Here is an 18,042-nt window from a genome sequence, read left to right as displayed (position 1 = left end):
CATTAGAAGCTCATGCATAAAAGCTGGTTCACAGCATACAAAAATAAATTTGAGTAATCTTTCAAATCTCTTGAAAAGACAAAGTGACCAGAAAAACATGCAATCTTAAGGGTTCCATTGATGGATAGTCTGTTAGGATTGGACAATATTTGGCTGCATTACTGCTACTTCAAAATCTAGAATCTGAGAGTTCAAAAGGTTTAATACGAAGAAAATCACCTTTAAATTTGTCTGATTGAAATGTATAGCAATGCATATACTAATCAAAAACTTTTTATAGTTTTGATAGTAGAAAATTTACTAAAATCTCTTCATGCAACATAATATTTACATAATAATAGATTTTTGTCATGAAAAGGTTAAATGAATAATTCTGGCTATTGGCAAAAAAATATCAGTGCAACGTAAGGCTGGTTTTGTCAGGAAGACCGAGCTTGTCAGGTATCTTCAGAAGCATAGTCAATAATGTAGAAAGGAAATAACAGTTGCGTGCGGCTCAGATTAAATCTGTGAATTCTGGTTTAAAGTGACAGCAGCCTAATACATCTGTAAACCAAACAACAAAAAGGCCAACTGGGAATCACTGGCTGCTCTTAGGTCTAAAAACCTTTGTAATGTTATTAAGGATAAATATATATTTAATTTATTCATTGAAGATTATATGCAGTGTTATTTTAGATTAGACATAGCTGAATTTATTTACTATTAGGCCTACTTGACATATATTTCAATTGACTTATCTGGGATGAAGCCAATGAACATTTTGGAGGGCGAGTACCGGTAATAGTCTAAAGCAGTAGAAAAACATCCTCATGTCCAGAATTTTTCCCACACTAGTCAAAATCAATCTATCTGGCTTTATGAAGCTGAACTTTTTCTTAACACAGTGGTGGCCTCGTGAAATGGAAATGTCGTGAAATTGGAATTTCCGCATCAGTAGCAGTAAGTCATTTGTATTTGTATGGTATTTTGCTGCTTTATTTAAAAACATACATATACTATTTTAGATTGCTGTATATTCTGGAAGTAGATGATGCAGTAAAGTACATTCCTGAATGAATCAGTGTTTTGAATAGATCAGTTAAACTATTCACTCAGAGACTCATGTAACACAGTCAGTTGACCTCACCTATTGGTCTCAAGATGGTATCTGCAGACAGACATTGAAAAAAGCCCATGATTAATGCAATGACAAAACAGAATGTGATAAAACTGTGAATAATCCCAGGGCTCCTGTACTGTATTTTTGTATATCTATTGCAGAGAGAACTATGGTTGCATATGCAACTTGCAGTGTCAACACATAGTCTAAAGCAAATTGACTGGTTTTAATGTTTCCCATATGGTGGATGGCCCTTATAAGGCATATATATACAGTCAAGCCCGAAATGTATAAATAATTCTGGGCTATAATATACATTTCTGTGTGGAGTCTGCATGTTCTCCCAGTGTTCCTCCGGGTGCTCCTGTTTCCCCCAAAGACAAGAAAAAACTTGTCCGTAGTGTATGAGTGCGTGTGTTTATGCCTTAAAGGACATGCAAACACTATATTTAGCCATAAACTCTACCGTCTGGAGTTGAAGTCAGAATTATAAGCCCCCCTTTGAATTTATTATTATTTTTTTATATTTGCCAAATGATGTTTAACAAAGCAAAAAAAAAATGCTTTGATAATGTCTGATAATATTTTTTCTTCTGGAGAAAGTCTTTTTTGTTTTAGTTCGGCTAGAATAAAAGCAATTTAAAAAATGTTAAAAACCATTTTAAGGGCAAAACTATTAGCCCCTTTAAGCTATATTTGTTTTCGGTCGTTTTCAGAACATACCATCATTATAAAATAACTTGCCTAATTACCCTAACCTGCCTAGTTAACCTAATTAACCTAGTTAAGCCTTTAAATGTCACTTTAAGCTGTATAGAAGTGTCTTGGAAAATCTCTAGTCAAATATTATTTACTGTCATCATGGCAAAGATAAAATAAATCAGTTATTAGTAATGAGTTATTAAAACTATTATGTTTAGAAATGTGTTGAAAAAATCTCTCCGTTATACAGAAATGGGGTAAAAAAAAATAAACAGGGGGCTAATAATTCAGATAATACTGACTTCGTCACCTTGTAATTATAAGGTTCTATCTGCGCTCTCGATGATTTTGAGATATTGAGCTTCAAAGTTTTTGCATTCCATATAGCCAACAGTATGTGTTATAGTTCTCTTTCATACATTAACATGACAGAGACCCTAAATATACTCTAAATGTAATTATCAAATTTATATTATCAAATTATTAAAATTCTCTTAAATTTGCAAATTCAAGTAAATAAACCACGGTAAATGCAGATAGAATCTTCTAATTCTGAAAAGTCATTTTCTGCTTGGAGTCATAAGGTTCTATCTGGCAGATCACTCATTTAATCATTACTTTTCAAGAAATACAATAAAAAAATATATATAATTTGGTGTTGTAACATTATGTTGATGCTTGAAAAAGTTAGTTTTGCTTTCTATAACATTTATTTAATGTTTTAGGATGAATTTTTTTTCTTGTTCAATTAATCATACAAGACTAAGTATTAAGTATTTTTATTACTAAGTTCCAAGTATTTTGTCCAGTGCAGATGTTAATTTTATCAAATTTATATGTTAATATGTTTATATGTTTATTAAAGTTTATGCTTTATATGAATTATTGAATTAAATTTATTTGATTATTTGCCCTATGAATTCAATTAAGTATTTGTCCTTCAAGGCTTAATATCAAATTTAAAGACTTTAAAAGAAAACAGACAATGAGCAAATGAGTTTAATAAACACTGAAAAATGTTTCACTGACTATATATACACAAATAAAAATATTTCACATTTAATATATTACATTTCTTTAATAACTGGTTCTTTTTCAACAATGTAAATATAATATTTCATCTCAATGTCAAAAAATGCTTCTAAATCATCACATTTACGCACATCTTTTCAGTTTCAGGTTTCTTCTCAATTTCATGTGGTGCATTATTTTGTCTTTCCCGCTGTCAATGGAGCAGTCTGGCGAAATGACAAAGAAAGCTGATCCTGATTGGTCCTCGTGCTTGCTTTAAAAAATGCTGATTGGCTAACAGAAAGAACCTTATAGAGCCAAGCTACAGTTTAACTTTGTAGAGAAACCGTTTTTGTTTTTCAAATAAAAAGTCTTTATATGTAAACAACTTATAAAAAACATCACATATTGTAAATAAGTTATCATTGAATAAGAATATGGGAATAACTAAATTTTGACAAAAATGTCAGATAGAACCTTATATACACACACACACATGAGAAATCTTGTCGCGATTTAATCTTGCAAAATCTCGTATGATGAGATTTATAATTCTAAGGTGACAATATATATGTATATATATGTATGTGTATATATGTGTGTATATATATATATATATATATACACACACACATACATAAGAAATCTTGTCGTGATTTAATCTCGTGAAGTCTCGTATGATGAAATTTTGCGAGATTAAATCGTGACAAGATTTCTCATCGATGTGAAAAGTTGTCTCATGAGTTGGAATGTTATGATGGAGTGTGAGGGTGAAATTAGCATTGAAGATTGAAGGTATATATGTATATACACTGAAGAGTACTCTACAGCATGTCAAATTGACAACATTTAATTAAATTGTATTTTAAAAAAGCAAAAGGGCTGAATGGGGCAAGTTTAAATGAAGGATCAAGTGTGAAAATAACATGTAGATCAGATATTTCCTTGTAGTTTTATGCAGTGGCTCAGTCACTATTTGTTCATAGCCTTACCACAAAATGCATATTTTACAATAAATTAAACCTAACAAATAAATGAAAACCCACTTTCTCATGGGAAAAAGTTGTCCTGACTTCCTGTTTTCATGAAATACACACAAATCTACTACCTACGAACAGGAAAATGTGGTAAAGATTACTAAGTTACTCTTTTTTCTATAATATTTCCAACTTAAACTGCTCCTTGTTAAAGAAATAGTTCACCCAAAAAATAAAAAAAGCTCTCATTTACTCGCCCTTCACTTTGTTCCAAACTTGTGTGACTTTCTTCATTCTGTTGAAGGCAAAAGCAGATATTTTAAAGAAAGCTAGAAACCAGTATCTCATGTGTTTTCCTTACTATGGACGTCAGTAGCTGCAAACATTCTTCATAGTGTCATCTTTGTGTTCAACAGAAAAAAATACACTTAACATTTTTAAACAGTTTTTTTTTTGGCCAAAATAATGTGAGCTTACACAACATTCAGCATATCTCTAATAAACACACATATGAGCCCAACCGCATGCAGACAAATGCTCTGTTGAGTCATTATGATGATAGTTCAGCCTCCCCACCAAAAGTTATTGTCAAACATACTGAGAGGGGGTCCTGGATTGGTCTATAGAGCTTTCCTGAGAAGACTACTATGCTGAGGCAGCCGAAAACAGCCTAGCTGTGATGAACAAAGAGCATCACCAGCATCACTTTCACAATAGTACCAAAACAAAGAAGCTGCTTTCCAGAAGGCCAGGCCCCCATAAAGAGGCTTCGCTGCCCGCTGTTGCCGTTTAGCTGAGAGGAGCTCAGTGGACATTCACTTGCGTTGTGGTCATGTCTATGGACTAATTGTGGCCTGTCACTTCAAAAACATCAGGACAGGAATGCCTCTTCCAAGACGCCGATCCTCCTTCCTGGGCCAGGGTGCAGCGGAGCGCCCTGGCAGCGTGGGACGCATGAGCGCGGCTGCCACCTCTGCGCCTCGGGGAGTTTTCGTAGGCAATGCTCCCACCGGTGGAAGCAGTAGCCTGGGCACACGAGTGTCCCGCAGGGCTCTGGGCATCAGCAGCGTGTTTCTGCAGGGTCTCAGAAGCTCGAGCGCTCCTGTGGTGGCTCAGCCCGGAGAGCAAGGCCATCCGTTCGGTGTGGACAGCCTGAACACATGCCTGCTGGAGTACAGAGATAAAGTCCATGCTCTGGAGCAGCTCAACAAGCAGCTAGAGGAACAGATCAGGCACTGCTTGGATCGTAAAGCCGTCAGTGCCGGGACATGGACCGGCCTGAAACAAGACTGGGAGGATGTTTATATACAGGTAGGAGGATGTTAGACTGGGATGGATTTAATGATGAATTTTAGAGGCTATTTAGCAGAAATCATTTCTGAAATGGTGTAGTTTAGAGGGTTTTTTTTCTCCAGTGGAAATATTGTAACATTTGATGGAAATTAAAGTACCACTTTTTATTAAAGTTCCACTTTTTTCTTTTAATAAATTCAGTTTACTTTTAGAAATATCTTAAACCAAGTTTACATGTCTGTCCCCATTAGCAAGATTTTAATTTATATCTTTTATTTAATCTGAAATAAAATAGAAATCAGAAAATTATAAAAATGAATGCTTTTCTGAGAAACCTTCTGAGATATTGTTATATTTAAAATGATAAAAATGAGAACAATATAAAAACGTGTATAATTAACATAAATCAGTATAATCTGTATTTATCAGGGTAAGATGTTAATTTTATTCTGTAAAGGTCTTATAATTTTACCAAATTTCAAATAAAAATACTGTCATTTAGAGGAGTTTTTCCTGAAAATTACAATTGACCAGAATAACAACATCTGAAACACCTTTTTCTCATTTCATGCCATGTTTATCTTACATTTAGAAGAAACATAATTAATTTACAGAATAAAAAAAGTGTTTTACTCAAACATTATAAATCATAAATCCAGAGAAAGTATTTTTGTCCAAAAGTAAGTTTGTCCAAATCTAATATCAGTTATGTTACTGATTTACGAATGCTTTTTTTAATGTGATAATTAAGCCTCTGAAAAATATTACCTTTAATTCCTTACTGATTTAGATGTTATTTTAATTATTTTCAGAATAGCTTTTTTTATAAAATATATATTAAAAAAATAAATTAGAGCTGTCATGGTGGCACGATCGCCTCACAGCAAGAAGGTCACTGGTTCAAGCCTCAGCAGGGTCACTTGGCATTTCTGTGTGGAGTTTGCATGTTTTCCCCATGTTTTCTCTGAGTGCTGCGGTTTTCCCCACAAGTCCAAAGACATGTGGTACAGGTGAATTGGGTAGGCTAAATTGCCCGTCCATTATGTGTGTGAATGGGAGTGTATGTGTGTTTCCCAATGACGGGTTGCGGCTGGAAGGGCATCCGCTGTGTAAAACATATGCTGGATAAGTTGGCGGTTCATTCCGCTGTGGCGACCCCTGATTAATAAAGGGACTAAGCCGATAAGAAAATAAATGAATGAATGAAAAATTAATCAGTATAAAAAATCTTACATTTTTAAGATCAGGTTTTATTCTTACATTTTATACATTTTATATAACTATTTATTATATTTTAGTCATAGTAAATGTATGACTTTTTTATATAAAGTTCTGAGGCATACAAATGAACATATTCCTGCTTTGCCTGCTTTCTGTCAGGTCAGTGAAGCTATTCTGGACAACGCTAGACTCATGCTCCAGACTGAGAATATTCAGGCCAATGCAGAGGACTTTAAAGAGAGGTGTGAGTGTGTTTCACTGCTTACCTTCATCATAAGCAACAGATTTTCAGTAAACGTATTCTATAAAGTGTTCCTCTGGATGATTGTGTAGATATGAGAACGAGCAGCCTTTCCGTAAAGCAGTGGAGGAGGAAATCAACTCTCTGTACAAAGTCATCGATGATGCAAACCTGACCAGGATGGACCTGGAGAATGAGATTGAGAGCATGAAGACTGAGCTGATAAATGTGGAGCAGAGTCACATGGAGGTGAGATCACGAGACTAGCTTCACGATTCAATTCTCTTTGGGTTTCAGTGTTAAATTGGGATGATCATTTGCTCTTCTCCAGGATGTTAAAGTGCTCTATAAGCAGATGTCCGGTCGTGAGGTTGATGAGCCGGACGCTCCTACTGAGACCAGCCTGGACCAGATTCTGTCCTTCATTCGCTCTCACTGGGAGAGAGTGGTGGAGAAGAACCGTGCAGAGACTGATGCCTACCTTGAGTGCAAGGTAAGCCACCATCTCTCAAAGATATTTATTAGGAAAACTTGGGCCAAATATTTTAGCAAAAATGTATATCGTGTAAAATGTATATATGCATAAAAATATTCATTTATAGATCTTTCCACTGCCATTATAAAGTTTGTAGTCAGTAAAAAATATATAATAATAATGATGATAATAATTAGGGATGCACAATATATCGGCGGCCATATTGATATCGGCTAATAAATGCTATGTTTAATGTTATCGTTATCTGATATCAATATTAGGCTGATATCTTTAAGCTGATAGATTACATAATTGTACATAACTTGTTCAGACTTGTCCGGTGCACTATAACGCAGCTCACCTTACATTGTTTATTTCTTCAAAGTTTGTCCTTTCTTTGTGTGGTATTGCTGTGCGTTAATATTTCAATAAGTAACCATATTCCTTATCATTGTAGATATGTTTAAAGTGTCATTGTGGATTTTGGTTTAAATTACCTCAGGAAAAAATATTATATGTGTAAACATTTGGGTAATTTGCTTGTTACTGCTTGTTAACCTGAAAATTAACCGTTAACTGGTCAGATTAATATTAAATCATTATAATTTATTTATTTTTTATTAATTGACGAGTCTATTTTATGTCTGACACATTCAATTTAGCATTTTAAAATACTAATTTATTCTAACATGCGAACAACAGCATACAGAACATATATTGGTTATCGGCCTTCAAATCTAAAGACTTATCGGTTATCAGTATCGGCCCGAAAATCCATATCGGTGCATCCCTAATAATAATAATACTGTACTCATCAAATTATGTCTTCATAATATTAAAATGTAAAACATTTTAAAATGTATAAAATTGAAAACAGATTAAATGTAAAATAATATTTCACTAAATTACAGTTTTTACTTTTTTCACAAGAAAATTGATCAGTCGAATATATTTTGATTTTCAAAATATGTCGAAAACATTTCAGGCAGTTTCGAAGGGATGGTGTATATAATATAATATAATTTCACCAGCATGGACCATGCCATGGGCGTCAAGGTGGCGCAGTGGGTAGCACAATGGGTAGCAAGAAGGTCGCTGGTTCGAGCCCCGGCTGGGTCAGTTTTCTGTGTGGAGTTCGCATGTCTATGTGTTTGCTTGGGTTTCCTCCACAGTCCAAAAACATCCGGTATAGGTGAATTGAAAAAGCTAAATTGTTCATAGTGTATGTGTGTGAATGAGAGTGTATAGGTGTTTTCCAGTGTTGGATTGCGGCTGGAAGGGCATCGTCTGTGTAAAATATATGCTGGATAAGTTGGCGGTTCATTCCACTGTGGCGACCCCTGATTAATTAAGGGAGTAAGCCGAAAAGAAAATGAATAGACCATGCCACACTTTGAGCTAGACATTATTGTAGGGATTTAGGGATGAAAGCGATGGTAAAGGAACAGTGGGATGAAGGGGAACGGAAGTAAGAGGATAAACAGTGAATGGGTACGTAGGTTGATTGGGTGTCCTACGATCATTCCCAAAGACTCAGAGGGGGGGTACCGTGTCTGTAATATTTTGGTAGAGTGATTCGACCCCTCCCAATTCAAACTAGGAGGGAAGAGAAGAGAGGGTTATAAGTATTGTTAATGGGAAGAAAAAAATTGATGGAGGGAGGGTGGATTCGAGAGAACGAGAAGAACAGTTCTAGAGGGCTGGTCTGCCTTAAATACATTTTTAGGGAGTAGGTGATTGGTTAAGGAGGCAAAGTGAGGCGTAGTTCCACTGCCGGACCTTTGTTAACAAGTTAACTAATATAATATAATATAATATAATATAATATAATATAATATAATATAATATAATATAATATAATATAATATAATATAATATAATATAATATAATATAATATAATATAATATAATATAATATAGAATCAGCTTTAAAAGGACAGTTCACCCAAAAAGGAAAATTGACTTAATATTTACTCACACCTTTATGGGCAACTTTTTATTTTGTTGAATGAAAAGGAAGATATTTTGAAGAATGTTGGAAACTGGCAGCTATTGACTACCACAGTTAGAAAAATAATAATAATATGGTAGTCAATGGCTAGCCATTTCCAACATTCTTCAAAATATCCTCTTTTGGGTTTGATTTGGAACAGGTAAAGAGTGAGTAAATGATGACACACTGAGATTTAGGGTGAGCAATCCCATTAAACCAAAATTTCTTTCAAAATCCGAAAAAAACAATCATAGACAGCTTTGGGTAGGGTAATGTATTAGTCAAATTAACCAACATTTAAAAATTATTTTGATGAAATATTGCTCATTGTTATTTTAAACTAACTTAAAATCAAACAGTGATACCAATCATTACTGCCACCAACATGACCCCCCTTGCTGATGTTCATATCCAATAATGACCAAACATTTTCCAGTCATAACATCACAGTGGTCTAACTGTGCATGTGCAGCAGGCTGAGAGTTTGAACAGTAAGCTGAGTCGAGAGGAAGAGGAGCTGGAGTGTCTGAAGACGGAGTGTAATGACGCCGGCTGCAAGATCCAGAATCTGCAGGCCGAGACTGAATCGATCAGAGCCCTGGTAGCACACGACATTCTCAAAAGAAAATATCAGCATTATTTGTTTAACAAAACTAAACTATATGTCATCACTGCAGAAACGAGGCCTGGAAAACGCCCTCAATGACGCCAAACACTGGCACGACATCGAGCTCCAGAATCTGGGCTCTGTTATCGGAAAGCTGGAGGCCGAGCTCACGGACATCCGCGGGGACATCGAGCAGCAGCGCCGCGACTATGAAACCCTGCTCAACAATAAGATGAAGCTGGAGATGGAGATCGGAACGTATCACGGCATCCTGGATGGAGAGGAGAGCAGATTCTACACCTCCACGTGAGGCTCATCTTCAGTCTGCTTATGACAGGAAAACCACTAATAACAAGCATCTGATGATTCGGCCTTATTCCTCTTTCCTTAGAAGTGTTGAGTTCTTAGAAACACCCTATAGCTGCAGTTTCTGTGATCCCAGACAGATTTCTCAGGAGATGTTGTATATTATGGGGGGAACAGTGATTCATGATTTGAGTTACGGATCAGATCATATTTGTGGAAAAATAAATAAGAATCTAGCTTAATATAAACTACAGACATTATTGAAGACAAGTAAACAGCCAGTGATAAAATAAGATGTAAATTAGCATTTATAAACACGACTAAACATAGATTTAACTTAATTAAATGAACAGTTTAGGTTTGTCTATTACTCAGGTTTAAAACTGTATCAGATGTACATAAACTGCATAGTCTGCACTGTATTACTCAGTCAGAAGCCTTGAGTAATGGTGCTTTGCTTGATCAACAACTGTGAGCAATTTAAAGGTACAGTTCACCCAAAAAATAACAATTTCTTCATTTAGGAATTTTTTTTTCTTCTGTTGATCGCAAAACTAGATATTCTGAAGAATGTTGGAGGGGAAAGCAGTCGTCAACATCTATAGCTGGAGCCAAAATTCTTCAGTGTAGTTCCTTTGTGTTTAATGTTTTGAACAAGTGGAGAATGAGTATATGATGACAGAATTTTATTTTTGGTTGAACTATTCATTTAAGCGTTAATGTATGGATCCAATGTACTGATATTAGGACACCAATATTGCAGGACACCAGCCCTCCTGGATCGAGTTTGGGCACCCCTAATTTAAATAATAAATAATCTTTTGAATAATAATCGTTAATAGTCAATTTATAGCTTGTTTAACTGACAGACCAAAGCAAGGCTTGACAATTGATAAAAAGAATACATATTATACAAAGATTTAATATTTATTATATTAAATAATTAATTAATCGCATTCAATAGAGTAAACATTCAACATGTTGATGTTGTTTTTTGTTGGAAAGTAGTTCTTGTTCGTGTTGAACCCTTCGAAATGAATCATTTTGTAATACAATTGGTTCAGTTCATTTGATTATTGAATGAATTGATTTCTCCCTGATACTCTTTCTTAATTATTTATGTTTGCATAATACACATTTACGAAGATACTCGCCACAATGCATTTTGACATAATTTTGTGTGTATTTGGCAACCATCCTCAAGTGTAGTTTATTTATAAACTAGTTTTGAGAGGATCCCGTGCTTATGATTGAACACAGCTGGTACTGTATCGGCTCCGAATATTGCACCAATCAGATGAATACTGACACACTATAAATGACCAGAGTTTTCCACTCTAGTCATCTTCGTCTTGAAGAATCGACCCCTACTACTCCCCTTCTCTGATAGGGCGGCACGGCAGCCCAGTGGTTAGCACAGTTGCCTCACAGCAAGAACGCCGTCGGTTCGGCCCCTCACTGGGCTGGTTGGCGTTTCTGTGCGGAGTTTGCATGTTCTCCCCGTGTTTGCGTGGCTTTCCCCCGGGTTTCCTGGTTTCCTCCCACCGTCCAAAGACATACATCATAAGTAAATTGACTACTCCAAAACAGCATCTTAAAGCAACTATTAGCCAGATAGATCTCAGCACGTTTAAAAGCAGGGCAGTTCTCGAGACCTACCTGAGCTTAAACTCCCCTCTCGCCCTTCAAACGGGAGGGAGCCTCAGGCTCGAGGATATTCTGACAGCATGCCAAATACGCTTTATTATCAATCATCATCCAAGTGTGAACTCTTGAAAAAGAATGAGTATTTAAATTGATATTTGCACACCAGCCTCTTTCTTGTGTTGCAGTTTACAGATCAACTGTGAATCTGTTAAACTCTTAATGTTACAGCAATATTGTTCTGCACTGTAGATTCCCTGCTGGTTCTTCAGTACCCGAGGGACCAACTGATCCCACACCTTCCACATCTGGACAACAGAGCTGTGCACAGACTGACGGTACACTTTCAACCGAATATTATAACACAGAATAACTGTAAAATGATCAGATTGTTTTGTGAATTTTAGGTTTAGCATTAATAGTGACAGTGTGTTGTAGGATATATGCAGTGAGGTTTAAAAATGAGTTTTGATGTTCTCTGTTAGGATCTAGTGCTCCTGAGGCTCCCGAAGAAAAAAATGAATTTTGAGTTTCATTTGTTTCTCCTTACTTGTAATTTACATTTACTACATGATTTCTGTGCAGGTAAAAGAAATACAAATAAAAATGAAGGCATACATTTAAGAAAAAAAAAATCATATTTAGCTGGAAATTGTATATACAAAAGACTCTTCAGATGTTTCTGTAACAATAACCTTTGGGATTTCATATATGCCAGCGTCTTGTTTTACTCCCACGGGTACCAAAGCCATAAATGATAACATGGGAAATGTGAATAATTGACTCTGAAGCTGCTTAACGCAATAATGACACCTTGTGGTTATAATGACACGTCTATGAAACAGCCACTTAGACGTTACTTCAAATCCATGTTATCATTCTGAACTATCATTTCTTTGTTTAGGAAATCCTCAAATAGCCATTTACTGCATGTGTGGGGAAAAAAAACGTAAAGTTAAAACAAAACCCAACAGCCAACTATAAAATAAGTAACCCTAATACATTTTTAAGAAAAGCAAGAAAGCATTTCTACTCATTTAAGAGGTTTACGTAAGTTCACTGAACATTTATTTGAAAAATAAAAAAGTGTATGAATGTAAAAAGACACATATAAATGTAAAAGGACATAAACTTAAAGGACAATGAAACTCTAGCACAGTATATTTAAATAATATTGCATTAACAGATTAAAAAGTAACACTTTGATGATTCTTTTTAGACATTCTGTTGATTATAAGCAAGTTCGCGACTATTAGTAGACTGTTTAATATCTTTATTATGGTGGTCTTCCACACACTGACTATTAGTAATTTTGCAAGTATATGTGAACTACTTGTAGTCAGTAGAATGTCTAAACAGTACCATAAAAATAAGCTTAACCAACAAAAATAACATTAATAAACATTTTTATCCACATAATGGTTATACATTATACAGAAATACAAATATTTTTTCAGATATCTGACCCAGGACCACAAAATAAGTCATAAATGTAACTTTTTTGGAAATTGACATTTATGTATTCTTTAAAATTCGAGCTTTCCAGTCATACTTAGTCAGGATGGGACAATGTTTGAAATATTTATTGACATCTATTTGAAAATCTGGATTCTGAGGGTTTAAAAAAATCCAAATAATGAGAAAATTATGGTTAAAGACGTACATATTAATGTCTCTGCAATCAAAAATTTGAGTTTTGATATATTTATGGTAGGACATTTACAAAATATCTACATGGAACATGATATTTATTTACTATTATGATGATTTTTGGCATAAAACAAAAAAAATCTAGATATATTATTGACAAAAATATACCTGTGCTACAGAAAAATGATTTCATGGTCCAGGGGCACATATAAATAAGGCAGATTTCATTATTCCGGTCTCGTTGGATCTCCGATGACTGAGAAACATCCAGCACAGAAACGGGCCGGTTTCTTCGTGTTAGCAGAATTGGCTCTTTTCAGACGAAATCCAAGACTGCTGGCTCTCACGTCCTATAAACATCAGCATATCTGCAAATCAATATTCCACACCTAAACAAATAGGAGCGATTGTGTCACATCATAAACACTCTTCTCACCAGCAAGTCTCCTAATGTTACACTTTCTGACGGCTGTGGATCTGATGACCGGATCAGTAGAGGAGTCTGGAAAATAAACAAACATTTGCGACTCTGGATCACAAAACTAGTCTTACCTGCACACATGTATGGCTAGAAATGATACATTTAGTCTTTTATGCTGACAATAATTGAAATATGAAGTAAAGATCAGGTCCCATGATTATTCTTTCTACATTTCCTACCATAAACATATCAAAATGTAATTCCTGATTAGTAATATGCATTGCTAATCACTTTATTTCGTCAGATGTAAAGGTGAATTTCTAAGTATTTCAGAATTTTTTTGAACCCTCAGATTTCAGAATTGAAATAGTTATATCTCAGCCTAATATCTTACTATAATAACAATCTACACATCAGTGGAAAGCTAATGTATTCAGCTTTCATGTATAATGATGTATAATGTTTAAAAAGTAATCATTATACCTTCTGAAGTGGTTCCACTTCAATGTAAAACTAAAAAGTCACATAAATTTGAAAGAAAATAAAAATTTAGCATAGCATGTTAACATATTAATGCATAAACAGATAAAAAAGTATCACTTTGATGATTCTTTTTAGACTTTCAGTTGATTAGAAGCAAGTTTGCGGCTAGCGGCATTAGTAGACTGTTTGGTATCTTTATTATGGTGGTCTCCTGACACACTATAAGTAATTTCACAAGTGCATGTGAACTTACAACCCTAACCGTTCATTCCTACAGTAACTACTTGTGGTCAGTCGAATTAGTTAAAAGCTAATTTATTCAGCTTATAATGACGTATAATTCACAATTTCACACTTACTACTGGTTTTCCCGGACGCATAATAGTTAATCTTTTAAAAAAGAAAACTAGTTTGAAGTTTTAAAAGTAGCTCCTTATACCTTCTGAAGTGGTTCCATTGGAAAAGCAGCTGAGAAGTTCAGCACAACAATGAAGATCAACAGCAGCAAAGCTCTATGCATGTTTCCAGTCCTCCCTCAGTCTCTAACTAACGCCGAAAAGCACACGTCAATTCAATTAAAACCCCACTCAAAGGGCGTGACCCAAAATTGTTGTGCGTCACAGACAAAATTACAGCACAGGGAGGCATTGTGTCCATAAAATCAATGTTTATTTAAGACATTTAGGAATTATGTGAAAAAAAGAATGTTTGAGTCCCACACAGAAAAGATCTCAGTTAATGCCGTGAAGTTCCTTCTGGTTACATGGAAATGTTTTAAAAGGCAACAGGGTCATCCGACTCTATTTCTCCCTGTTGAGCTCTCCCAACTCAATCGGAGGTAGCCGAGGAATATATTTAAACACATACAGAGATGTGATCCATATATATATATTAGATATCTGTAAATTGTAAACTTAATTCTCATTTAAGTGATTTATAAACTATGTGCAATGCTATAAAAAGAGGACAAGTTACAGCTAATAATAAATTAAAAGTAGAAATACTGCATCACGATTGGAAGTTAATACAAAAGAAATCATAAAATCAGCAGAGAAATGCAGTATTAGTAATATGAGAAGTAGAAACCGTGTTAAAAATTCACAGTCGGTAATTCTAATTTCAGATGTGTGTGTGTTTTAATTACAAGCAGTTGAAAATGCATACGTCTATACAGTTAAAAACATAATTTGGACCATTTTTGCACAAAAGCATAGGCGAACTTTCATTTAAAGGGATAGTTCACCCAATAATAAACATTCTGTCGTCATTTAGTTATGTTGGAAAAACAAACGCTATGAAAGTCAATGGTTACCGGTTTCCAACATTCTTCTAAATATCTTCCTTAGTGTTCAACAGAACAAAAACAACTCAAACTAGTTTGGAACGAGTCATGGGTGCATAAAGGATGACAAAATTTTCATTTTTAGGTGAACTACCCCTTTAAATCTCCAACATTCATACTTCTATAAGGGAATGTGATGATACTATAGTAAATAATCCTGAAGGCTTTCGCTCTTTTTGGTATTTGTGCTAATTCTTTTTATGCCAATACAATGAACAAGAAAAGGTGAAAAGAGTTCGGATTAGATGGATACATCACATCCCATCCATCCAGTATACAGAGCTGGTGATTGGTAATCCCAAAAGATCAACACATTAAACTGTTTCTTTCAACAACAAATAATTCAAGTCATTAATGTGATGAAATCAAAGTACAGTCCCGTGTAAAGTGGAAATTCATGGCACATCTAGCAGATGTTTTGCACAGACACATAAGAGCTCGGTAACCCACAATGGTTTTCATAATGTTCTGCAAAACAGCAACATTCATTATGAGCAATATCCCAAATAAAATGATTAGTACGTGATAAAATAGAATTAAAAACAGCTTTAGCCTTATTAAATCATACCTACTTGATTATACTCTCCCAATTATGGCATGGGTTAACAGTGGTTAACTTTCACCTGTCTAGAAATCTCTATTGGCTTCCAGTTTAGAGGAATAAAATGGATAATCCCCAACATTTGATGCTTTAAAGCAAGGGTCATCAATCTCGTTCCTGGAGGTCCGGTCCACTGCAGGGTTTAGCTCCAACTTGCCTCAACACACCTGCCTGGGTGTTTAAAGTACACCTAGTAACTTGATTAGCTTGTTCAGGTGTGTTTGATTAAGGTTGGAGCTAAAATCTGCAGGACACCGGACCTTAAGTTTGGTGATCCCTGCTTTAAAGGGACAGTTCACCATTTAAATTTACTATTTACTCACACAAAAGTGTTTTCAGACACTTTTTTTGAAGGAACCAGAAGCCTGTAACTTCCATAGTAGAGAACAAATACTATAGTAGTCAATGGTTTCCTACATTCTTCAAAATATCTACTTTTGGATTAAACTAAAATATATGGAACCCATAGAAGCTAAATAAACAACCAAATTCTATTTTTTAGGGTGAACTATCCCTTTAATGCAGTGTTTCCCAACCCTGTTCCTAAAGGCACACCGACAGCACACATTTTCGGCTTCTTCCTAATCAAACACACCTTAATCAACTCAGCAGAACATTAGGAGAGACTCCAAAACCTGAAGGTAATGTGTCAGATAAGGGAGACATCCAAAATATGTACTGTTGTTGTGCCTCCAGGAACAGGGTTGGGAAACACTGCTTTACCGGGCCCACATCTATTAACAGTGCAAAAGTGTGTTTATTTATCAAAAGCGTGTCCTGGTTCTTCTCAATCGTGTATGTATGAATGAATTCTACATTTGGTCGTCTTTAAAAAACAAACAAACATGACTATGTCACCATTAAAGGTGTACTGGCATATCTGCTTTAGGCTTTTCTCAGTACAAAAACCTGATGAATAGTACCTCTGATGCAAACATGTGAACCAAGAACCATGAATGCAGCTTGTTGGATCACTCAGTACAAAAACGTATTTTTTTCTTTAATATATAATAATCAAAATGTCCATTTAGGCTTTTTAGATGGAGATTGTGGCATTAGGCGGGCTGTAAGGGTATACAACCTACCCCGACCCCACCTTCATGGCAAACCATTGGTGCCATAAACGTCCAGCGGTTGGTTTCCTGGTCGTACATTTCCAAAGAGCTAAGATTGGACTGTCCATCATAACCTCCCACTGCATAGAGTCGACCGCAGTTGGCCACTAGAGAAATGCGACTGCGGCGAGTGTTCATGGCCACTAGGTGGCTCCATTGATCCGCTACAGAGCTGTAAACTTCTGCTCCGCTGAGAAACGCAGAGCCGTCGTATCCTCCTGCTACATACAGGTTGCTGCCCAGAGCTGCAGCGCCGTGCCGACAGCGTTTGTTTATCATGGGAGCAACAGGGTGCCATGATGCTGTATGCTGGTTGTAGTACTCCATCTAGTGGAAGACACGTGAAACCACAAGGCTGTGATGTACAGTTGAAGTCAAAATTATTAGCTCTCTTGTGAATTTATTTCCTCATTCAAATATTTTCCCGAATGACGTTTAATAGGGTAAGGAATTTTTCACAGTATTTTCTATAATATTTTTTCTTACAGAGAAAGACTTCTTTTATTTCGGCTAGAATAAAAGCAGTTTTAACTCTTAGCCCCCTTAAGCAATATTTCTTTTCGATTGTCTACAGTAGGGGTTCCCAAACTTTTCAGCCCGCGACCCCCAAAAATAGCAATCCCAGTGACTCGCGACCCCCAAATTTCTCAGAGGTGGTTATAAATATCTAAAACGTTGCGCACACAACAATAGGCCTATATAAACACGAGCATACTGACAACACAAAAACTGCAACAGTCTAACAACCATATCATTTTTATAGTCATTTATTAATTTGTTTATTTTAATATTAACCTCAACTAAAGAGACTGGTGGGCACAATGTTTTCAGCACAAGTCTATTCATGATTTAATTTTG

At 35.4% G+C, this 18,042-nt stretch overlaps 2 protein-coding genes across 2 annotated transcripts in view; one reads left to right on the top strand and one right to left on the bottom strand.

Moving 5' to 3' along the window:
• The first annotated feature begins 4,312 nt into the window (after positions 1–4,312).
• Positions 4,313–12,178, top strand: bfsp2 (beaded filament structural protein 2, phakinin). Its single transcript, XM_056467162.1, has 7 exons — positions 4,313–5,103; positions 6,466–6,548; positions 6,640–6,796; positions 6,879–7,040; positions 9,488–9,616; positions 9,693–9,928; positions 11,825–12,178. Exons 1-7 carry the CDS (start codon positions 4,675–4,677, stop codon positions 11,943–11,945), a joined length of 1,317 nt encoding a protein of 438 aa, XP_056323137.1. The 5' UTR covers positions 4,313–4,674; the 3' UTR covers positions 11,946–12,178.
• Positions 12,179–14,773: 2,595 nt separating this feature from the next.
• The window catches only part of klhl18 (kelch-like family member 18), a 14,530-nt gene continuing 11,261 nt past the window's right edge, over positions 14,774–18,042 (bottom strand). Inside the window, exon 10 of the mRNA XM_056477657.1 lies at positions 14,774–17,511. Within this exon, the coding sequence (XP_056333632.1) occupies positions 17,125–17,511 (387 nt within the window). The 3' untranslated portion in view covers positions 14,774–17,124. The remainder of the gene's footprint in view (positions 17,512–18,042) is intronic.

The sequence above is a fragment of the Danio aesculapii genome, chromosome 2 (assembly GCF_903798145.1).
Source record: "Danio aesculapii chromosome 2, fDanAes4.1, whole genome shotgun sequence".
Classification (NCBI taxonomy): Eukaryota; Metazoa; Chordata; class Actinopteri; order Cypriniformes; family Danionidae; genus Danio; species Danio aesculapii.
Note: the sequence above shows the minus strand (reverse complement) of the source record. Positions and strands in the feature narration are given on the sequence as shown.